The sequence below is a fragment of the Mytilus californianus genome, unplaced genomic scaffold, assembly GCF_021869535.1.
Source record: "Mytilus californianus isolate M0D057914Y unplaced genomic scaffold, xbMytCali1.0.p SCAF_3, whole genome shotgun sequence".
NCBI classification, from domain to species: domain Eukaryota; kingdom Metazoa; phylum Mollusca; class Bivalvia; order Mytilida; family Mytilidae; genus Mytilus; species Mytilus californianus.
In genome coordinates this window covers 19,227,693-19,250,251 of record NW_026262679.1, presented here as the reverse complement: position 1 = coordinate 19,250,251, position 22,559 = coordinate 19,227,693, and the positions used below count along the sequence as shown (strand labels likewise).

Here is a 22,559-nt window from a genome sequence, read left to right as displayed (position 1 = left end):
TGAAGTCTTTTGCTTTTCTTTCCAGGCGAGGCAAGTGAATCTGTTAGTTGAAATCTGGCAAATCTCTTGACAGTGACTTCACTTCAATGACATAATCGTGTATCCACACCTTATATTAACATTTATTTCAAGGCAAAGTATAATATTTCATTTGGCAGTAATTCAGATTATTTTGAAATTTTGTATTTATTTAGAACTCTTTTAAACTGCATATGAATCTATACTACTAAAATAACGAGGTCCAATTTGTTAATAAAATTGAGAATAGAAATGGGGAATGTGTCAAAGAGACAACAACCCGACCAAAGAGCAGAAAGCAGCCGAAGGCCACCAATGGGTCTTCAACACAGCGACAAAATCCCGCACCCGGAGGCGTGCTTTAGCTGGTCCCTAAACAAAAACGTGGCATGACGTAAAAACGACGAATCAAAGAATTCGACTTTCTATATAACTTATATAGGATGATGGTGTTGATTAAAAATTACACCAATCAACAAGTTCAGGGTCGAATTCGATACCGATGCCAATAGTATATGTCCCATGTAGTTTCCACGCTAAAAATAAGACGTAGGTACTTTAATTCAGTCACGGACCTGCCATGTCACGGGTGTGTTCTAGTATATAAAAAAAAATCATGAAACATTTTAATATACTTCCAATTAAATTAAAAAGTTATGAAATTAAGTTATTGAATCAAATATAAAGAATGTGCGTAAAAAGCTACAAGAAAAGGCAGTTTTGACACTTTAAATTTCTATTTCTCGACATTCAGTTAGTTTATAAGATATCTTATTTGCATTTTAAGATACCTGGAAAATGAAATACATATTAAAACGACTTGCGATATATACTTAATAAAAAGACGATCTTTATAATCATTGATTATTTATATAGTTTTGAACGTCGTCATAGGTGGTATTTTGTTATATTATCATTGTCATGTGTATATAGGGAATTGGATATTGATGACAGGTTTTAGACTCTTAAGAGCTTGACATATATATGTTAGCGGCAAAGTGAAATTAGGGATAAAGCTTAAATCCTAGGCAATAAGCTAACGCCTAGGCAGTAAGTCTATTGCCTAAATAAAGTAAGGCATTACTCTTAAATCCTAGGATTTAAACTTAAATACTAGGATTTAAACTTAAATCTTGAAAATTATGTCCCGGCATTAATGTTAATACCTTAAATGTAAATGAGAGTAAATATAAAGAAATTTATTCAAAGTTAAGATACATTTGGCACATAATAAAATAAGAAGAAATATTGATATCAAAACTCATTGAATAAACCTCTTAAAATATATGTAAACGTGTTGGATAGTTGTCTCATTGGCAATCATATCACATCTCCTTATTTTAATATTGATAGAAAATTATATTGAAATTTATTTGTTTTCACTTGGTGCGGAGCTATGGCACAGACGATTGCATAGTTTTAAGTTTCTAGCATTTGCATCTGGTGATCGTTCAATACATTTGTGTAGAGCAAAAATTCTATTGTATATGGACGAATTCGATCCCAATTTACCACTTTTTTAATTCGTTGTCCCTCATCCATGCAGTAAGCATGTCATGAATATTTCCATTCGACCACTCAAACTACCATGTGATTTGGGATGTATTGGCTTCCCGTGAGCAATAACTAGTTCTGGCCACAGGGGCATTAATTCGGATATAATTAAATCTGTAAATTCACGACTTTTTCACTTTGCTGTTTATTCGGCACACCAAATATTTTGAAAACATCAAGTAAATTAGAAGCAACCTTTGAAGCACTTTTTGACGTAAGAGCTCTAATTATATAAAATTTTGTCATGTGATCTTGGTACACCATAAGACAATATAGTTTCCATCTGACTTTGATTGAAAATCCATTAAATCAAACTGTCCTCTTCTGTATAACTCTTTGGATAAAATGGGTTTTACTGCTACCCCCTTCCCTATGCGCTTTTTAACATGCTACAATTTTAACAAAATGGAAGAAATAGAACAATGGAATCATGGAAAATGTTTGCAAAGCCATTATTAGGTTGTTTTATTATACGGTTTACAATAATAATAGGCTGCCATGACCTATTTCTTTATGTGCTTTCCCAAAATACCATACAGTTCTCTTTTACTTTAATAACCAGTCATTCAAACCTCCAATGGTAAAACATGTCATACCATTTTAGTTGTAACAGTCTATAGCTGCCTTCTCTTCTGGTGCCAAAACTAATGATCATGTACTTTTGCCTGGGGTATAATTATGATCTTTGTTTTCTGTTTATTGTTTATTCAAAATACACTCAGACGCAGATTTCCTGCGTAACAGGAGCGACAAATACACATAAATTTACAAATAACATAGAAGCGAAATGAGTAGAATACATAAAATAAAACAATATAAATATTTTTTTTTTTTTTTTACAAAACTAAATGTATACTACATCTATTGACCAGATCGCAAAAAGTACGTGCAATCTGTAAAGTTTAAATAACCACGTGATCACATGAACACAATAAAATGATAATGGATAGTAACAAAAAGTGTAACATATATAAATATTCATATGTGATGATTTACAGAGAAAGCAGTAGTTTTTCAACCTTTTGAATGAAAATAGAAAGGTTAGTTAATACATTTAAGTTGCAATATTTCAACATTCCATAAAGTTTGTTGATATTTGGGTTGATTCTGTAGTAATTAGGAATATATGCATTTCTTACTTCAATAACATCAGCATTGTCACAAAGCGCTATGTAATGATACTCATCTCCAAGACCAGTCTTACAAAGCTTACATTTTCTTTCAATTTCTGGAATTCTATTCCATCTCCCCGTTTCGATAGGAAATTTGATATTGCAAGTGCGAAGTTTGCAAATATAGAGTCTACTAAATTTTCTAAGTCTAATTAGATAGGGTTCCATACAGAAGTCAGTCTTAAATTTTGAATAGAACTTCCCCCTCGATGAGTTATCGATATCCGAAAACCATTTTTGTATGAACTGATCATGGAGTCTTTGTTTAACGTTAATTTTTAAAAAATTCAAATTAACGTTTCCTTGTACATGCCAGATTTCACTGTTACCAGTTTCATCAAAAATAGATTTTACATAATTAATCCACTTAAAAGAATTATTTCCATTTTCAAATAAATTAAACATAAGCTTGTAGAGTTTTCCAGACAGTTTATCAACATTTGTTACAAGTTTGTACCAGAAACAAATCATTTTCATCTTTATACTAATTTCGATAGGAAATCGGCCAAGTTCACCATAGACCATGAAATTTGCGGTCGATGACCTAACCCCCAGAATTTTTTTGCAGAACTGTAAATGTATCTTCTCAATATTCATCTTATTTTCATATCCCCAAATTTCGGAGGAATAAGTCAAAATAGGGGCTTCCAAAGAATCAAATAGTTTTATCTGTAAATCTAAAGGAATACTAATATTATTAATTCTCTGGTACAGACTGTATAAAGCTTTTTGAGCTTGATCTACTAATTTGTTTCTGGCTTTACAAAAATTACCATTATAATTAAATAACAAGCCAAGATATGTATATGTATCTTGAATCTCAATTTCATCATTACATAGATTAAATTTGAATTTCTTATTACAGTTACGTTTAGAAAAAATTACAATTTTTGTCTTTGAGACATTGACCTTAACTTTCCAAGTATTACAATATTGTTCAAATATATTTAAAGTATTTTGTAAATCTTCAGCAGTATCTGCAAAGATAACTGTATCATCTGCATATAGTAAAATGAACATTTTCAAATAAATACCTATGCTATGTATACATTCTGAATCTAGGTATTCTAAACCATGGCCCAAATGTTGATTTAAAAAGTCTTCTAAATCATTCAAGTATAAGGCAAAAAGAAATGGAGATAATTTTTCTCCTTGTCTAACACCCGTTTCACATGGAAAAAATGCAGTTTTCAAATTATCAAGTTTAACACAAGACTTAATATCTGTGTACATATTCTGTATCAACGTAAACATTTTCCCTCTGATGTTATTTTTTATAAGTTTTTGGAAAAGTCCGGCCCTCCAAACGGTATCAAACGCCCGTTTAAAATCCACAAATGCACAGAACAATTTCTTTCCGGCAGATAAATATAATGTAATAATAGAATGTAAAACAAACATGTTATCTTGGACAGAGTATCCCTTGCGGAATCCACCTTGTGAGTCCGAAATGATCCCTATTTCATCAGACAATTTATTAAGTCTTGTGTTTAAAATAGATGTAAACACCTTGCCCAAATTTGAAGTCAAGCAAAGCGCTCGATAATTATCGAGATCATTTTTATCTCCTTTATTTTTAAATACAGGTTTTATAATACCAATTAACCATGCATCAGGAATAATCCCAGTATCTAATACAGTATTAAATATTTTCATATATATAGGCAATAATTTGTCAACAGTACTTTTCAAAAATTCATTTACAAATTTCCCTGATTCAAATTTATTGTCCGCAAAGATTCAAGAAATTTGTTGTCGCTTAAGTGCTAATAATCCAGATTAAGAATTGAGAAAGACTAGATGGGTATTTTAGAAAATTTATATATTCAATAAAACCGATGGAAAGATAATGTGACCAGCAAAAATTCATATCCTCTGTTGTCTATTTGTGACCAGCTCAAACTGGCTCCATTAGTGAAGAGTGAATTTTCTTTAGATAACTTTCAGATAGACTCTTCAATTCCCCCTTTTCCATTAGACACAATTACTTGTTTAAAACTTATAATTTTTGCAATACCACATAGAAATACGAGTTAAGTCCTGCTTTGAATACGAAAAATTGAAGATCTTTTAAATGAATGTATATCAATTTTTGGAATGTAATTTTTTAAATATTATTCATCAAGAATATTTCACAGAATTACAAAGTACCTGTATTTGGAATATAAAACAAAAATCCCAAGTTTAACTTATTGCCTGAAATGATGTTCAGTAATAGGTTGAATAATCTTCATCAGATTACAGGAAATAAGCTTAATGTCTGAAAATTTCAGGCAATAACTTAATGCCTAGGCGTTAGCCTATTGCCTAAGATTTAAGCTTAGTTCCTAATTTCACTCATTGCCGCTAACATATATAATTTATGAGCGCTGGACACGGTGCAGGCGGTGTTGTCTCGATATCCCAATAGCATGAGTTCGAAGCCCGGCGAAGGAAGAACAAAAAATTTGCTTTCGCAAATTTGCAGATTTAACATTGTTGTGCTGATATTTAGAGTAATTATGAATATAATGTGTTTTCAGCCGTGATCCAATGGATGGAGTTGTCACTTGTTTAGCGTTCTAATTATATAGTTTATACACTTATCTATTGTTGAAGGCCGCATGTTAACCTCTTAATATCTTGGAACATTTTCCCTTGTAATCTCTTTGAGAGTTTTTCCATGCACTCTCCTTTTCAAATTCTAGTAGTAAAAATCGTTATTGCGGCAATAAACTCTTTCAAATATAAGTGACACTGTCAGTTTTCCCGTCTTTCATTCTTTGTTTGTCTTTTTAAATTTTTGTTATGTTATTATATGTTTTGTTTTGTTTTCTTCTTTTTCTTCTTTTTGTCGGGGAGGGTTTTTTAATGCCAATGATCTCCACCCTTGGTCTTATTTTAGGACACTTGTGCTTTCAAATTTAACAATCACTATGTTTGAAACATTTGTTTGATACATGTACCTCTCCTCAATAAAACGGTCTTTTATTTTCATTTGATATTTATTCCCTTAGCTAGTTCACCAAAATCCTATTTACAGAATAATAATTGACATGTATAAGCTGAATTTAGCAAAATGTTTACATGTACAACAATTGTATGCGCTTCCGATATAAAAACAAGGAGATGTGTATTATAGACATAATTAAATTTCAGATGACACTTTATAGTTTTGGTATAAGGATGCTACAGTCAAAAGTAGAGACAAATACATTGCACGACATTATATACTCAACAACAAAAAGAAACGATACAACTACATTCATTTCTTTTTGAGTAAACATTTCTATTTCATAAGGTGATTGAAAAAAGTCAAAATTTTGACAAAACATTTTGGATTCGAACAAATCAATGTATTTGAAAATGAAGACCCCTTTTTAATTCTAAATTTTGACTTTATAAGAAAACACATTTTATTTACAAACACACAAAAAACGAAAAATGTTAACCTTTAACAACAAAAAATGTTAACCTTTAAAAAAAAAGAAATTTAATTTAATGCTTAGTTTCTGAATTGAAGTTTGTTCTTTTGACCACTTTGACAGTAACTTATTATGGCTCATACTTTTTTAAACCAAAATTTCTTTGTATACTCATGTACTAATTTCGAGGTTAATATGCCTAAAATATACAAGAGTTTTGCCATTTTGCAAAAACAAGAAATTTTGAAAATATTTTATTTTGAAGTTGAACGTTATTTATGCTGTTGAGTATGCATATACCAATACATATATTGAAATGATCAGCAATGGAGAACAAAATTACTACATGTAGGAACATAAATGTTTAAAAATGGTTTTATTTCAAGTCGTGTTATTTTATTTCCTTTCAGTAAAATGTTTATTTTTAATTTCTTAATCCTATTTTTTTTCATTTAATTATTTTGTTATTGTTAATAAAGCGGATTTATTTCATATCAAAACAGAAAAAAAAAATTCATCAACAAACAAAAGTATCGTTAATCAAGTGACCATATTTCAGACATTACCTTTAAAATCCTCATTTCGGTTAATTGCATTATACATTAATTAAAAATCTTGACAAACCATGATAAGCCGCGCTTTCATCTTTGACAAGGTTAATCAGAAGTCAAAGCTACGGTCAAAAGACAACGAGTTTTAATTCTGAAATGATCTGAGTAATGAAGTGAACACGGTTCTTTGAAATTATGATTTGTCAAAATGTCCGTTCTCCATAAATATTCGTGCTTTACCTCACAAGGTCAAATTCAATCAAGACTTTTGTGAAATAACCAGTTACAACAAAAATGCTCCCTAAACAACTATTTCGGGACGATGGCGAATGTTACCAAATGATTAGTTGTATGGAACCCTTTGGATTAGAAGCAACAAAACAAAAAGCAGACACTATGTCTTTTATGACTTCTGATGCACAGATGTCGAAAACAAAATGTCACCAGGGTGATTCCGTTAAATCACCATCTGCCGTCGACAAGCAAAACAAACCTTGCAGAGATTTAAAGACTGTCGTCAACAAACTTACACTGAATGACGACTTGATTGCTGATTGTAGCAGCACCTACTCGCTTCCGACAGTCGCAGGAAAACACCAGGATCTGAAAAGCATCTCTCCACAGACACTTTCTGATGTCATTGACGGTAGATACAAAAACTTCATCAATAGTTATCGAATCATCGATTGCAGATACCCATATGAATTTGAAGGAGGTCACATCGAAGGTGCCGAAAACAGGTATTTACATGCATCCATTTTGGAACTTCTTCAACAGCCGACTACAGAGAAGCAAATTCTCGTTTTTCACTGTGAGTTTTCATCAGAACGAGGCCCAAAGATGATGCGTTTCTTGAGAAGTAAAGATCGTGACTTGAATAAAGAAAACTATCCTACTTTGAACTACCCAGAAGTATATTTACTGGATGAAGGGTACAAATCATTTTTCAACGAAAAGGCGATGTATTGCGATCCTATTAGTTATAAACCGATGATCCATTCTGAACACTCGTCCGATTTACGTCATTTCCGGGCAAAGTCAAAGTCTTGGACCGCTGGAGAAAAACAGCGACATGCAAAAAGATCCATACGCTTGTAATATGAACTTTCTTATGAAAAGTTATTGAATATATTTCTTGTGATAGTGCTACTCAGAAGAAAATATTGAAAGCTAATATAGTGCCATAAAGTAACTTTGATATTATATAAAAAGTTGTGATACAACAACCTTACTGTGATATGACAAATTTAACTATCATACAACAAAGTAACTTTGATGCCAGGTAACTGTGATACAAAGTAACTGTGATGCATCAAAGTGTGATACAAAGTAACTGTGATACAAAGTAGCTGTGATATAAACTAACTGTGATACAAAGTAGCTGTGATGCAAACTAACTGTGATACAAAGTAGCTGTGATATAAACTAACTGTGATACAAAGTAGCTGTGATACAAACTTACTGTGATACAAAGTAGCTGTGATACAAAGTAACTGTGATATAAAGTAACTGTGATATAATATAGTTAATGTTATGCTATAATAGTCGCTATTGGACTTGTTTTATGTTTTGTTAATCCGTTTCTATATTTTTGTTATTAAAGTTTCTGTTAATAGAATTATTTAGTTAAGTATTTCTTTATGCGCTTAATCTGTTTAAAATGATCTAAAAGTCTGATTCAGTATTTCAATTTTTTAATAAAACCAAACAAACACTTTCAAACAAATTGAACGAAACAATAAAAACACAAAAAGGTTTCGCGGTATAATAAACAATGCAGAATGACAAATTATACAGATTAAAATGTTTCATATATATATATATACTTCTAAACATGAGACAAATTTACGAAAGACGTTCTCCATCGGACAACCCGTGGTTATACAGGGCAAACACCATGACTTATATATCCTTCATATCAAATTTAGCCGAAATATGTTAGCAAATTTTTGTTCTTCCCTCAGCGGGATTCGAACTCCTGCTTCTGTGACATCACTGCCTGCACTGTGTCCAGCGCCATAGACCACTCGACTCGGCTTTACATGACATAGCTTTTGATAGTTCCTGTTCAGCTTAATCAAGGGTTGTAACACAGTACATGATGTATAGTGGCAAGTAGATGGTGTACCTTTCAGATTAGCTGTTTTGTCTGACGTAAAGGTTGATAATGTTACTAACCATGCCGTTACCTTTGTATTTGATTAAAAATCGATAATACAATGTTTTTTTTTAAAAAAAATAAAAGACTCTCTTGAAAGATTTTGGTGACTATGACTATCTTTAGTTTAAAAGTATGCAAGACTAAAAAACAAATAGTAGGATGGATGCTTTAGAGGATTCATTCTTCTGTATGCAACATCTCAGAATGAGACTTTTCATCGAACTTGTACTTACATGTGCAAAACGATGGTGCCACATGTGGAGAAGGATCTGACTACCCTTATAGAGCACCTGTGATCACCTCCGGATTTTGATGAGGTTCGTGTTGTTCAGAATTTATTTTTCTATGTTGTGTTTTGAAGACAGTTGTTGGTCTTTTCATCATTTTTCGTGTTTACCATGGCGCTATCAGCTTGTATTCGACTTATGAGGTCGACTATCTCTTTGGTAACTTCTGCCTTTTTTTTATAGATGGAATGTAATACATAAAACGGTATTTTCTGGCTAAAAGTCACGAAAACAAATCAAAAACTTTTCGATAAAGTAAGATGTACTATATCAACATGCGTCTTTCAAATCTGGAAATATAGAAAATAATTCATGAAGCGATTCATTGCAAGTGATTTACAAATTCAATATATTTTCAACACAAAGCAGGGTTCATTTTCGTATCACATTCGTGACGTATATACCAAATCTTCCTCTATTTATAGTTTAAATTAGATCGAAGAAGAATTATTATATAGTTGGTAAAATACAACGCGTGCAGATATCTGTTTCTAAGACAACCCTTCAACAGAAACAATTTTTGTCGAGCCTGCGAAATTTATTTTGCAAAAGCGAGACAAAGCGATCCTAGATTCCGTTGTCGTCGGTGTCGGCGGCGTCAACATTTAAGTTCAGTCTGTGGTTAAAGTTTTTCTGGACATCAATAACTTTGTCAAACCTACATGGAATTTTATGAAATTGGGACAGAAGCTTGTTTATGACCAAACTACTGTATCCAGGGCAAAATTTTGAAAATATCTATTTTCATTTTTCCGTATTTTAATAATAAATGGACTTTGTTTGTTTTTTTTACAGTTAACTTCAGATTTTGTCTGAGGTTAAAGTTTTTCAGTCATCAACAACTTTGTCAAACCTTCATGGAGTTTTATAAAATTTGTACAGAAGCTTGTTTATGACCAAAAGACAGTATCCAGAGCAAAATTTCGAAAACATTTATTTTCATTTTATCGTATTTTACTGATAAATAGACTTTTTTTACAGTTTACACTCAGACTCAGTCTGAGGTTAAAGTTTTTTAGTCTTCAATAACTTTGTCAAAGCTTCATGGAAATTTATGAAATTTGGACTGAAGCTTGTTTATAACCAAAATATAGTATCCAGAGCAACATTTTGGAAATATTTATTTTCAGTTTTCCGTATTTTACTGAAAAATGGACTTGTTTTTTTTACAGTTAACAAGTAGATACAGTCTGGGGTTAAAGTTTGTTACACATCAATTACTTTGTCAAACCTTCATAGAGTTTTATGAAACTTTGGCAGTAGCTATTTAATGATTAAGAGATAATGTCTGAAGCAAACCTTTGAAAATATATTTTTTTCATTTGTAGTATTTTTCTGAAGGATGGACTTCATTTTTTACAGTTAACATTTACAGACAGTCTGGGATTAAATTTTATGTACATGATAAATTTGTAAACCTCCATGGATTGTTATGAAACTTGCATAAAAGCTCATCGTCAAGGCCAAAATAGCATCTAAAGAAAAGGTTTGATTTTTTTTTTTATTCTGTATTTTACTGATAAATGGACTCACGTTTTAGGTCAACATAACACTTTTACACTGACAGCAGCAATCGCAGGCGAGACACAGGTTTCCGCGGAACCTCTGACGATTTATTTTTAAACACGTGGTAATGTCTCCACCAAAAACATCAGTATGCTTTAATATTTTACAGTTATGGGTTTTTACTTGTGAGGGAGCTGTGTACCATTAGTTTTTATTATAAATTTTGTCATTTTGACTTTTGTGTAAGTGTCTTATTGGCAATCACACTACTGCTCCTTATTTTATGTATGTACTATCCGATTAGGTGCTACTGGACTGATAATCTTCATATCTACTATTCGACTAGATGCTACTGGACTGACGATCTCCGTATAGTCACCCAGACATGTGTTTTATCCTACATAAGATTCATCATTTGCGTTCGAATCATAACAGAAAAATGATGACGGTGATGTTGAATTTCGTTTAACGTCCAGTGGCAAATATTACATACTTATCAAGACAATATAGAAACATGCTTCTGCTAACCCAAACTTCACCGTTTTCTTTTCATGTGTCATTTGTTTTTGGCGATGCGAGATTACTTAAATAACCGCTATATATATATACTGGTAACTTGAGGGAAATTAAATTAGTGCCATAGTAAGTTTTTCACCGATCTGGGAAAATAGTCATGCAATATAAGTTATGGGTATTCATATTTTGGATAATTTGAACTCTGGTGGATAGTTGTCTCATTGGCAATCATACCACATCTCCTTATTTTTATCATGAATGAGTTCGGGAATGACCAAGCTGTTATATAATCGCTCAAAAATAATTTTGACCCAATGTTTTTCTCATTTCTAACTACAGTTCTCTTTTTTCGCATGTTTCTGAATTCAATAATGGTTTGTCAACCAGAATGGCAACTGTGAGTTACTTCCTTGAATAAAACAATTCATTTAGACCACTATGACAATCGTTTAAAAGTACTGCCCAATATCAATGAATTCTACTTCGCAAAATTTTGAGATTTCTTATCTTATCTGGAAGAATTTTCAATTCTAAAACTGGAGGGCGTCTTTTTAGCTGCTTTTATACGCAATCACATTCAATCGGATAGGGATACTCATTAAATTCAATACCAAATGTTCGGAGAGTACCACGTACTGCCAACGTTGGAAAACCCTGTAAAATCTATGTGGTCTAACATGTAGGTCAAGGTTTCAAAGCAATGTTGGTTACTGCTATCAAAACAAAGCCGGACTAGCAAAAGGAAAAATTAATATTTCACCAGCCAAGAAAAAAAATCCACAAATACCCCACCCCCTTTTATTAACCATGAGAATTAAATGGTCGTCATTCTTATGTGCTATACGTATAAAAAGTGTATATACTCTCGTTGTAAAAATAAGAAGGTATTACTACAGTCACTGGACACACGTGATTCTAATTTCAGATAATACTCCATATTATCAAAAGGTCCATGAATTAATCTTAGAAGACTGCAAGACAAGTATATAGCACGACATTATATACTGAACAACAAAAGAAACAAAAGAACAACATTAATTTCTATGGAGTAATTATTTCTTTTGTATGTAACTTTTTAAAATTTGTTTGAAAAAGTCAAAACTTTTACACAATGTTTGGGAGTCATAAATATCATTTGTAAAAAGGACATTTTTGTTTAATTCCAACTTTTGACTACTTAAAAGGATAATTTTGAGCGCTCACAAACATGTTTAACCCCGCCACATTCTTTATGTGCCTGTCCCAAGTCAGGAGCCTGTAGTTCAGTGGTTGTCGTTGGTTCATGTCCGTCATATTTGTTTTTCGTAAATAGTTTTGTTATAAATTAGGCCGTTAGTTTTCTCGTTTGAATTGTTTCACCTTCTTTCATGTAGGGCCTTTTATAGCCGACTATACGGTATGGGTTTTTTCTCAGTTGTTGGAAGCCACTACGGTTGCCTATAATTGCTTACATCCACTTCATTTGAACTTTGGTGGATGGTTGTCTCATTGGTAATCACACCACATCTCCTTATTTTTATACATGTATTTAAAACAAACAAAAGAAAAGAGGAAAATGTCGGGTGTAAATTTAATCCTGAAAAAATAGAAAAGTAAAATTATGCCTAGTTTCTTATCGAAGTTTGTTCTAATGACAAATTTGAAATTGTCTAATTATAACTCTTTTTTTTTTAAATTGGACGAGCACAACGAAGGTCGACATTAAAACGAAAACTTGTTTATAAACCCATAAATTGATTTCCAGGTTAATACGCTTAAAACATACTAAAGTTAGTTTTTTTGCATACAACAAAAAAATATGAAACTTCTGTATAAGGAAAAAAGTGGACCATTATTTATGTTGTTGAATATACATATATAAACAATTTATGTATTTAAGAATCTACAATTGAAAAATAAATAAAAGTATTACTATAAAGGTTTAAAACAAGTTTTATTTAAATGGTGTTATTTTATTTTATTTATAGCAGTTATATTTATGCTATTTTTTTCAACTTTATTTTGTATTATTTATTCTTTTATTTTAAATTTTCTTTTCATTTTCTTTATTCATTTTAATAAAAAAAAAATTGTATGGGAATATTTCATATATAAAAACTGAATTAGTCTTTCATTATTACACAAAAGTATCATTAATTAAGTGAACTTTTTTCAGACATTAAATATATCATCGTTTCTGCTGAACATTGAACTTAATTGCCTTATACTTTAATTAAAAATCTTGACAAACCATGATAAGCCGCGCTTTCATCTTTGACAAGGTTAATCAGAGGTCAAAGCTATGGTCAAAAGACAACGAGTGATTAATTCTGAAATGATCTGAGTAATGAAGTGAACACGGTTCTTTGAAATTGTGATTTGTCAAAATGTCCGTTCTCCATAAATATTCGTGCTTTACCTTAAAAAGTCAAATTCAATCACGACTTTTGTGAAGTAAACTACCACAACAATAATGCTCCCTAAACAACTATTTCAGGACGATGACGAATGTTACCAGATGATTAGTGACATGGAACCCTTTGAATTCAAAGCAACAAAACCAAAGGCAGACACTATTTCTTTTATGACTCCTGGTGCCAAGAGGTCGTTGACAAAATATCACCAGGGTGATTCCGTTAAAGCTTGCAGAGATTTAAAGACTGTCGTCAACAAACTTACACTGAATGAAGACTTAATTGCTGATTGCAGCAGAACCTACTCGCTTCCATCAGTTGCAGGAAAACACCAGGATCTGAAAAGCATCTCTCCACAGACACTTTCTGATGTCATTGACGGTAGATACAAAAACGTCATCAATAGTTATCGAATCATCGACTGCAGATACCCGTATGAATTCGAAGGAGGTCACATCGAAGGTGCCGAAAACAGGTATTTACATGCATCCATCTTGGAACTTCTTCAACAGTCGACTGCAGAGAAGCAAATTCTTGTTTTTCACTGTGAGTTTTCATCAGAACGAGGCCCAAAGATGATGCGATTCCTGAGAAGTAAAGATCGTGAATTGAATAAAGAAAACTATCCTGCCTTGAACTACCCAGAAGTATATTTACTGGATGAAGGATACAAATCTTTTTTCAACGAAAAGTCGATGTATTGCGATCCAATTAATTACAAACCAATGATCCATTATGAACACTCGTCCGATTTACGTCATTTCCGGGCAAAGTCAAAGTCTTGGACCGCTGGAGAAAAACGGCGACATGCAAAAAGATCCATACGCTTGTAATATGAACTTTTTTTATGAAAAGTGATTGAAAATGTTTCTTATGGTAGTACTACTCAAAAGAAAACATTTTACGGAAAGCTAATATAGTGCTATAGATCAAAGTAACTGTGATATTAAATAAATAATTGTAATACAACAACCTTACTGTGATATGTTAAATTTAACTATGATACAACAAAGTAACTGTAATGCAAGGTACCTGTGATACAAGGTGATACAAAGTAACTGTGATATTAAATAAATAATTGTGATACAACAACCTTACTGTGATATGTTAAATTTAACTATGATACAACAAAGTAACTGTAATGCAAGGTACCTGTGATACAAGGTGATACAAAGTAACTGTGATATTAAATAAATAATTGTGATACAACAACCTTACTGTGACTATGTTAAATTTAACTATGATACAACAAAGTAACTGTAATGCAAGGTACCTGTGATACAAGGTGATACAAGGTAACTGTGATACAAAGTAACTGTGATACAACTAACTGTGATACAACAAACTGTGATACAAAGTAACTGTGATACAACTAACTGTGATACAACTAACTGTGATTCAACTAACTGTGATACAACATGGTAACTGATACAACAAACTGTGATACAAAATAGCTGTGATATGATTTAATGTTGTGTTATAATAGTCGCTATTGACTTGTTTTATTACAGTTTATGTTTTGTTAATCCGTTTCTATATTTTTGTTATTAAAGTTTCTATAAATAGAATTTTTTAGTTCAGTATTTCTTTATGGGCCTTATTTGTTTGAAATGATCTGAAAGTCTGATTCAGTCTTTCTTTTATTTTTGATAGAACCAAACAAACACTTACAAACAAATTGAACGAAACAAAAAAAAAAGGGCCAAAGTTTCGCGGTATGATAAACAACGCAGAATGACCAATTATACAGATTAAAATGTCACACACACACACACACACATATATAATAGCCAACGATAAATAACAAAAAACATAAAATGAATCCCTACCATCACTTGTTTCCTGTAACTCAGGCTTCAGTACAGGACTCTCATAGTATTAAGGAATTTATTCCTCCATCCAAACATCAATATTGAAAAAAATTACCAGCGTATTGATTTGTGATAATTTGTATGACGTTCAAGATTATTATTTCAGTTCGACTACCACATGTCAAGAAAAGAATCATTTGACATCTTACTGATGAAAGATATTAGTTATCCGAAATATTTGATATTTGTTCATGATTTTACTATTTTTTTGGAGATGTACCCTTTTAGACTTGCTTATTATATATAATATTGCGTTGGATAAAAACCGCAATTTTTATACGTGTACATGCAAAACAAATCTCTTGTTAGAGGGGTCTAAATACAGCACAAACAACATTTTCCGAAAGACCAAAAAAGTGAAAAAGTATATTTTAACAAAACGCATTTGACTAGCAGGTCGAACAACGGATGATCTTAAACCCTGCTGACTGCCATAGCGATTGCCAAATAAACGGATCACAGATGTAACAAAATGGATCTTAATTTTAATCTAATACCAAATAGAAAACAAAAAACTTGCGGAAAAGATGGTATACCGCAAACATGAGGTGCAAAAATTTGTACACCATATCCGGATTTCGACAATTAATGTCTCTTCAGTGATGTTAGGAATCGAAACGGTATTTGGAAGGCCATATAATTTACGTCAATTTGGGATTGACTCTTGAATTTTGAAGAGTCGAAATAGGATGAACGGATCATATAAACCCGAAGGCAAACGTTCAAACCTATGATTGCGTTGGATAAAAACCGCAATTTTTATACGTGTGCATGTAAAACAAATTTCTTGATAAAGGGGTCTAAATACAGCACAAACAACAATTTCCAAAAGACCAAAAAAAGTGAAAAAGTCTATTTTAACAAAACGCATTTGACTAACAGGTCGAACAACTGATGTTCTTAAACCCTGCTGACTGCCATTGGCGATTGCCAAATAAATTGATCACCAGATCTTACAAAATGGATCTTAATATTAATTTAATGCCAAACAGAAAACAATAAACTTGTGGAAAAGATGGTATGCCACAATATATATATATATAAGTCTGAAAATTAAACCCAACAGTGTTAAGAATTAGATTTTTATGCTTACAAATTTTTGTTCCTCAACGGGATTTGAACTGACACCTTTGATACACTAGTTACAGCACCAATCGCTTAGCCTCATTTTCAGCTCTCTAGACCAAAGTAACCGTGATATTATATAAAAAGTTGTGATACAACAACCTTACTGTGATATGACAAATTTAACTATGATACAACAAAGTAACTTTGATGCCAGGTAACTGTGATACGAACTAACTGTGATACATCAAAGTGTGATACAAAGTAACTGTGATACAAAGTAGCTGTGATACAAAGTAGCTGTGATATAAACTAACTGTGATACAAAGTAGCTGTGATGCAAACTAACTGTGATACAAAGTAGCTGTGATATAAACTAAATGTGATACAAAGAAGCTGTGATTCAAACTTACTGTGATACAAAGTAGCTGTGATACAAAGTAACTGTGAATTAAAGTAGCTGTGATATAATATAGTTAATGTTATGTTATAATAGTCGCTATTGGACTTGTTTTATGTTTTGTTAATCCGTTTCTATATTTTTGTTATTAAAGTTTCTGTTAATAGAATTATTTAGTTAAGTATTTCTTTATGCGCTTAATCTGTTTGAAATGATCTAAAAGTCTATTCAGTATTTCAATTTTTTGATAAAACCAAACAAACACTTTCAAACAAATTGAACGAAACAATAAAAACACAAAAAAAGTTTCGCGGTATAATAAACAATGCAGAATGACAAATTATACAGATTAAAATGTTTCATATATATATACTTCTAAACATGAGACAAATTTACGAAAGACGTTCTCCATCGGACATCCCGTGGTTATACAGGGCAAACACCATGACTTATATATCCTTCATATCAAATTTAGCCGAAATATGTTAGTAAATTTTTGTTCTTCCCTCAGCGGGATTCGAACTCCTGCACTGTGTCCAGCGCCATAGACCACTCGACTAGGCTTTACATAACATAGCTTTTGTTAGTTCCAGTTCAGCTTAATCAAGGGTTGTAACACAGTACATGATGTATAGTGGCAAGTAGATGGTGTACCTTTCAGATTAGCTGTTTTGTCTGTCGTAAAGGTTGATAATGTTACTAACCATGCCGTTACCTTTGTATTTGATTAAAAATCGATATTGCAATGGGTTTTTTTAACAAAATAAAAGACTCTCTTGACAGATTTTGGTGACTATGACTATCTTTAGTTTAAAAGTATACAAGAATAAAAAAACAAATAGTAGGATGGATTCTTTAGAGGATTCATTCTTCTGTATGCAACATCTCCGAATGAGACTTTTCATCGAACTTGTACAAAACGATGGTGCCACATGTGGAGGAGGATCTGACTACCCTTATAGAGCACCTGTTATCACCCCCGGATTTTGATGAGGTTCGTGTTGTTCAGTATTTATTTTTCTATGTTGTGTTTTGAAGACAGTTCTTGGTCTGTTCATCATTTTTCGTGTTTACCATGGCGCTATCAGCTTGTATTCAACTTATGAGGTCGACTATCTCTTTGGTAACTTCTGCCTCTTTTTACTGAAGGAATGTAATACATAAAAAGGTATTTTCTGGCTAAAAGTCACGAAAACAAATCAAAAACTTTTCGATAAAGTAAGATGTACTATATCAACATGCGTCTTTCAAATCTGGAAATATAGAAAATAGTTCTTGAAGCGATTTCATTGCAAGTGATTTACAAATTCAATATATTTTCAACACAAAGCAGGGTTCATTTTCGTATCACATTCGTGACGTATATAACTGTGTACCTTTAGTTTTTATTATTAGTTTTAATATCTGGACTCTTTTGTAGTTGTCTTATTGGCAATCACACTACTGCTCCTTATTTTATGTATGTACTATCCGATTAGGTGCTACTGGACTGACAATCTTCATATCTACTATTCGACTAGATGCTACTGGACTGACGATCTCCGTATAGTCCCCCAGACATGTGTTTTATCCTACATAAGATTCATCATTTGCGTTCGAATCATAACAGAACAATGATGACGGTGATGTTGAATTTCGTTTAACGTTCAGTGGCAAATATTACATCTTATCACAACAATATAGAAAACATGCTTCCGCTGTCCAAAACTTCACCGTTTGCTTTTCATGTGTCATTTGTTTTTGGCGATGCGAGATTACTTAAATAACCGCTATATATTTACTGGTAACTTGAGGGAAATTAAATTAGTGCCATAGTAAGTTTTTCACCGATTTGGGAAAATAGTCATGCAACAGAATTTGAACTCTGGTGGATAGTTGTCTCATTGGCAATCATACCACATTTCCTTATTTTTATAATGGGTTCGGGAATGACCAAACTGTTATATAATGGCTCAAAAATAATTTTGACCCAATGTTTTTCTCATTTCTAACTACAGTTCTCTCTTTTCGCATGTTTCTGAATTCAATAATGTCAACCAGAATGGCAACTGTGAGTTACTACCTTAAATAAAACAATTCATTTAGACCACTAAGACAATCGTTTAAGAGTATTGCTCAAAATCAATGAATTCTTCTTCGCAAAATTTTGAGATTTCTTATCTTATCTGGAAGAATTTTCAATTCTAAGACTGGAGGGCGTCTTTTTATCTGCTTTTATACGCAATCACATTCAATCGGATAGGGATATTCATTAAATTCAATACCAAATGTTCGAAGAGTACCACGTACTGCCAACGTTGGAAAACACTGTAAAATCTATGTGGTCTAACATGTAGGTGAAGGTTTCAAAGCAATGTTGGTTACTGCTATCAAAACAAAGCCGGACTAGTAAAACGAAAAATGAATATTTCACCAGCCAAGAAAAAAAATCCACAAATACCCCACCCCTTTTTTTTAACCATGAGAATTAAATGGTCGTCTCTCTTATGTTGCTATACGTATAAAAAAGTGTATATACTCTCGTTACAAAAATAAGAAGGTATTACTACAGTCACTGGACACACGTACTTCTAATTTCAGATAATACTCCATATTATCAAAAGGTCCATGAATTGATCTTAGAAGACTGCAAGACAAGTATATAGCACGACATTATATACTGAACAACAAAAGAAACAAAAGAACAACATTAATTTCTATGGAGTAATTATTTCTTTTGTATGTAACTTTTTAAAATTTGTTTGAAAAAGTCAAAACTTTTACACAATGTTTGGGAGTCATAAATATCATTTGTAAAAAGGACATTTTTGTTTAATTCCAACTTTTGACTACTTAAAAAGATAATTTTGAGCGCTCACAAACATGTTTAAACCCGCCACATTCTTTATGTGCCTGTCCCAAGTCAGGAGCCCGTAGTTCAGTGGTTGTCGTTGGTTCATGTCCGTCATATTTGTTTTTCGTAAATTTTGTTATAAATTAGGCCGTTAGTTTTCTCGTTTGAATTGTTTCATCTTCTTTCATGTAGGGTCTTTTATAGCCGACTATACGGTATTGTTTTTTTCTCATTGTTGAAGGCCGTACGGTTGCCTAAAATTGCTTACATCCACTTCATTTGAACTTTGGTGGATGGTTGTCTCATTAGCAATCACACCACATCTCCTTATTTTTATATTTAAAACAAACAAAAGAAAAGAGGAAAATGTCGGGTGTAAATTTAAATCTGAAAAAAATAGAAAAGTAAAATTATGCCTAGTTTCTTATCGAAGTTTGTTCTAATGACAAATTTGAAATTGTCTAATTATAACTCATATTTTTTTTTTAATTGGACGAGCACAACGAAGGTCGACACTAAAACGAAAACTTGTTTATAAACCCATAAATTAATTTCCAGGTTAATACGCTTAAAACATACTAAAGTTAGTTTTTTTGCATAAACAAAAAATTATGAAACTTCTGTATAAGGAAAAAAGTGGACCATTATTTATGTTGTTGGATATACATATAAACAATTTATATATTTAAGAATCTACAATTGAAAAATAAATAAAATTATTACTATAAAGGTTTAAAACAAGTTTTATTTAAACAGTGTTATTTTATTTTATTTATAGCAGTTATATATATGCTATTTTTTTCAACTTTATTTTGTATTATTTATTCTTTTATTTTAAATTTTCTTTTCATTTTATTTATTCATTTTAATAAAAAAAAAATTGTATGGGAATACTTCATATATAAAAACTGAATTAGTCTTTCATTATTACACAAAAGTATCATTAATTAAGTGAACTTTTTTCAGACATTAAATATATCATCGTTTCTGCTGAACATTGAACTTAATTGCCTTATACTTTAATTAAAAATCTTGACAAACCATGATAAGCCGCGCTTTCATCTTTGACAAGGTTAATCAGAGGTCAAAGCTATGGTCAAAAGACAACGAGTGATTAATTCTGAAATGATCTGAGTAATGAAGTGAACACGGTTCTTTAAAATTATGATTTGTCAAAATGTTCGTTCTCCATAAATATTCGTGCTTTACCTTAGAAAGTCAAATTCAATCACGACTTTTGTGAAGTAACCTACCACAACAAAAATGCTCCCTAAACAACTATTTCAGGACGATGACGAATGTTACCAGATGATTAGTGACATGGAACCCTTTGGATTCAAAGCAACAAAACCAAAGGCAGACACTATTTCTTTTATGACTCCTGGTGCCAAGAGGTCGTTGACAAAATATCACCAGGGTGATTCCGTTAAAGCTTGCAGAGATTTAAAGACTGTCGTCAACAAACTTACACTGAATGAAGACTTAATTGCTGATTGCAGCAGAACCTACTCGCTTCCATCAGTTTCAGGAAAACACCAGGATCTGAAAAGCATCTCTCCACAGACACTTTCTGATGTCATTGACGGTAGATACAAAAACGTCATCAATAGTTATCGAATCATCGACTGTAGATACCCGTATGAATTCGAAGGAGGTCACATCGAAGGTGCCGAAAACAGGTATTTACATGCATCCATCTTGGAACTTCTTCAACAGTCGACTGCAGAGAAGCAAATTCTTGTTTTTCACTGTGAGTTTTCATCAGAACGAGGCCCAAAGATGATGCGATTCCTGAGACGTAAAGATCGTGAATTGAATAAAGAAAACTATCCTGCCTTGAACTACCCAGAAGTATATTTACTGGATGAAGGATACAAATCTTTTTTCAACGAAAAGTCGATGTATTGCGATCCAATTAATTACAAACCAATGATCCATTATGAACACTCGTCCGATTTACGTCATTTCCGGGCAAAGTCAAAGTCTTGGACCGCTGGAGAAAAACGGCGACATGCAAAAAGATCCATACGCTTGTAATATGAACTTTTTTATGAAAAGTGATTGAAAATGTTTCTTATGGTAGTACTACTCAAAAGAAAACATTTTACGGAAAGCTAATATAGTGCTATAGATCAAAGTAACTGTGATAATAAATAAATAATTGTAATACAACAACCTTACTGTGATATGTTAAATTTAACTATGATACAACAAAGTAACTGTAATGCAAGGTACCTGTGATACAAGGTGATACAAAGTAACTGTGATACAAAGTAACTGTGATACAAGAAACTGTGATACAACTAACTGTGATACAACATGGTAACTGATACAACAAACTGTGATACAAAATAACTGTGATACAACTATCTGTGATACAAAGTAACTGTGATATGATTTAATGTTATGTTATAATAGTCGCTATTGACTTGTTTTATTACAGTTTATGTTTTGTTAATCCGTTTCTATATTTTTGTTATTAAAGTTTCTATAAATAGAATTTGTTAGTTCAGTATTTCTTTATGGGCCTTATTTGTTTGAAATGATCTGAAAGTCTGATTCAGTATTTTTTTTTTGATAGTACCAAACAAACACTTACAAACAAATTGAACGAAACAAAAAAAAAAGGGCCAAAGTTTCGCGGTATGATAAACAACGCAGAATGACCAATTATACAGATTAAAATGTCACACACACACACACACACATATAATAGCCAACGATAAATAACAAAAAACATAAAATGAGTCCCTACCATCACTTGTTTCCTGTAACTCAGGCTTCAGTACAGGACTCTCATAGTATTAAGCAATTTATTCCTCCATCCA

At 32.0% G+C, this 22,559-nt stretch overlaps 3 protein-coding genes across 3 annotated transcripts; all 3 read left to right on the top strand.

Moving 5' to 3' along the window:
* The first annotated feature begins 7,095 nt into the window (after nt 1-7,095).
* Nucleotides 7,096-7,797, top strand: LOC127733403 (M-phase inducer phosphatase-like). The gene has a single exon (XM_052242769.1). It carries the CDS (start codon nt 7,096-7,098, stop codon nt 7,795-7,797), a length of 702 nt encoding a protein of 233 aa, XP_052098729.1.
* A 3,760-nt stretch (nt 7,798-11,557) lies between these two features.
* Nucleotides 11,558-14,395, top strand: LOC127733401 (M-phase inducer phosphatase-like). The gene is made up of 2 exons (XM_052242767.1): nt 11,558-11,566; nt 13,646-14,395. Exons 1-2 carry the CDS (start codon nt 11,558-11,560, stop codon nt 14,393-14,395), a joined length of 759 nt encoding a protein of 252 aa, XP_052098727.1.
* A 4,544-nt stretch (nt 14,396-18,939) lies between these two features.
* Nucleotides 18,940-21,768, top strand: LOC127733400 (M-phase inducer phosphatase-like). Its single transcript, XM_052242766.1, has 2 exons — nt 18,940-18,948; nt 21,019-21,768. The coding sequence occupies exons 1-2, from the start codon at nt 18,940-18,942 to the stop codon at nt 21,766-21,768; spliced, it is 759 nt and encodes a 252-aa protein (XP_052098726.1).
* The last annotated feature ends 791 nt before the right edge of the window (nt 21,769-22,559 follow it).

Coding starts and splice junctions, on each gene's coding strand:
- LOC127733403 (XM_052242769.1), top strand. CDS start 7,096: ATGTCTTTTATGACTTCTGATGCACAGATGTCGAAAACAAAATGTCAC.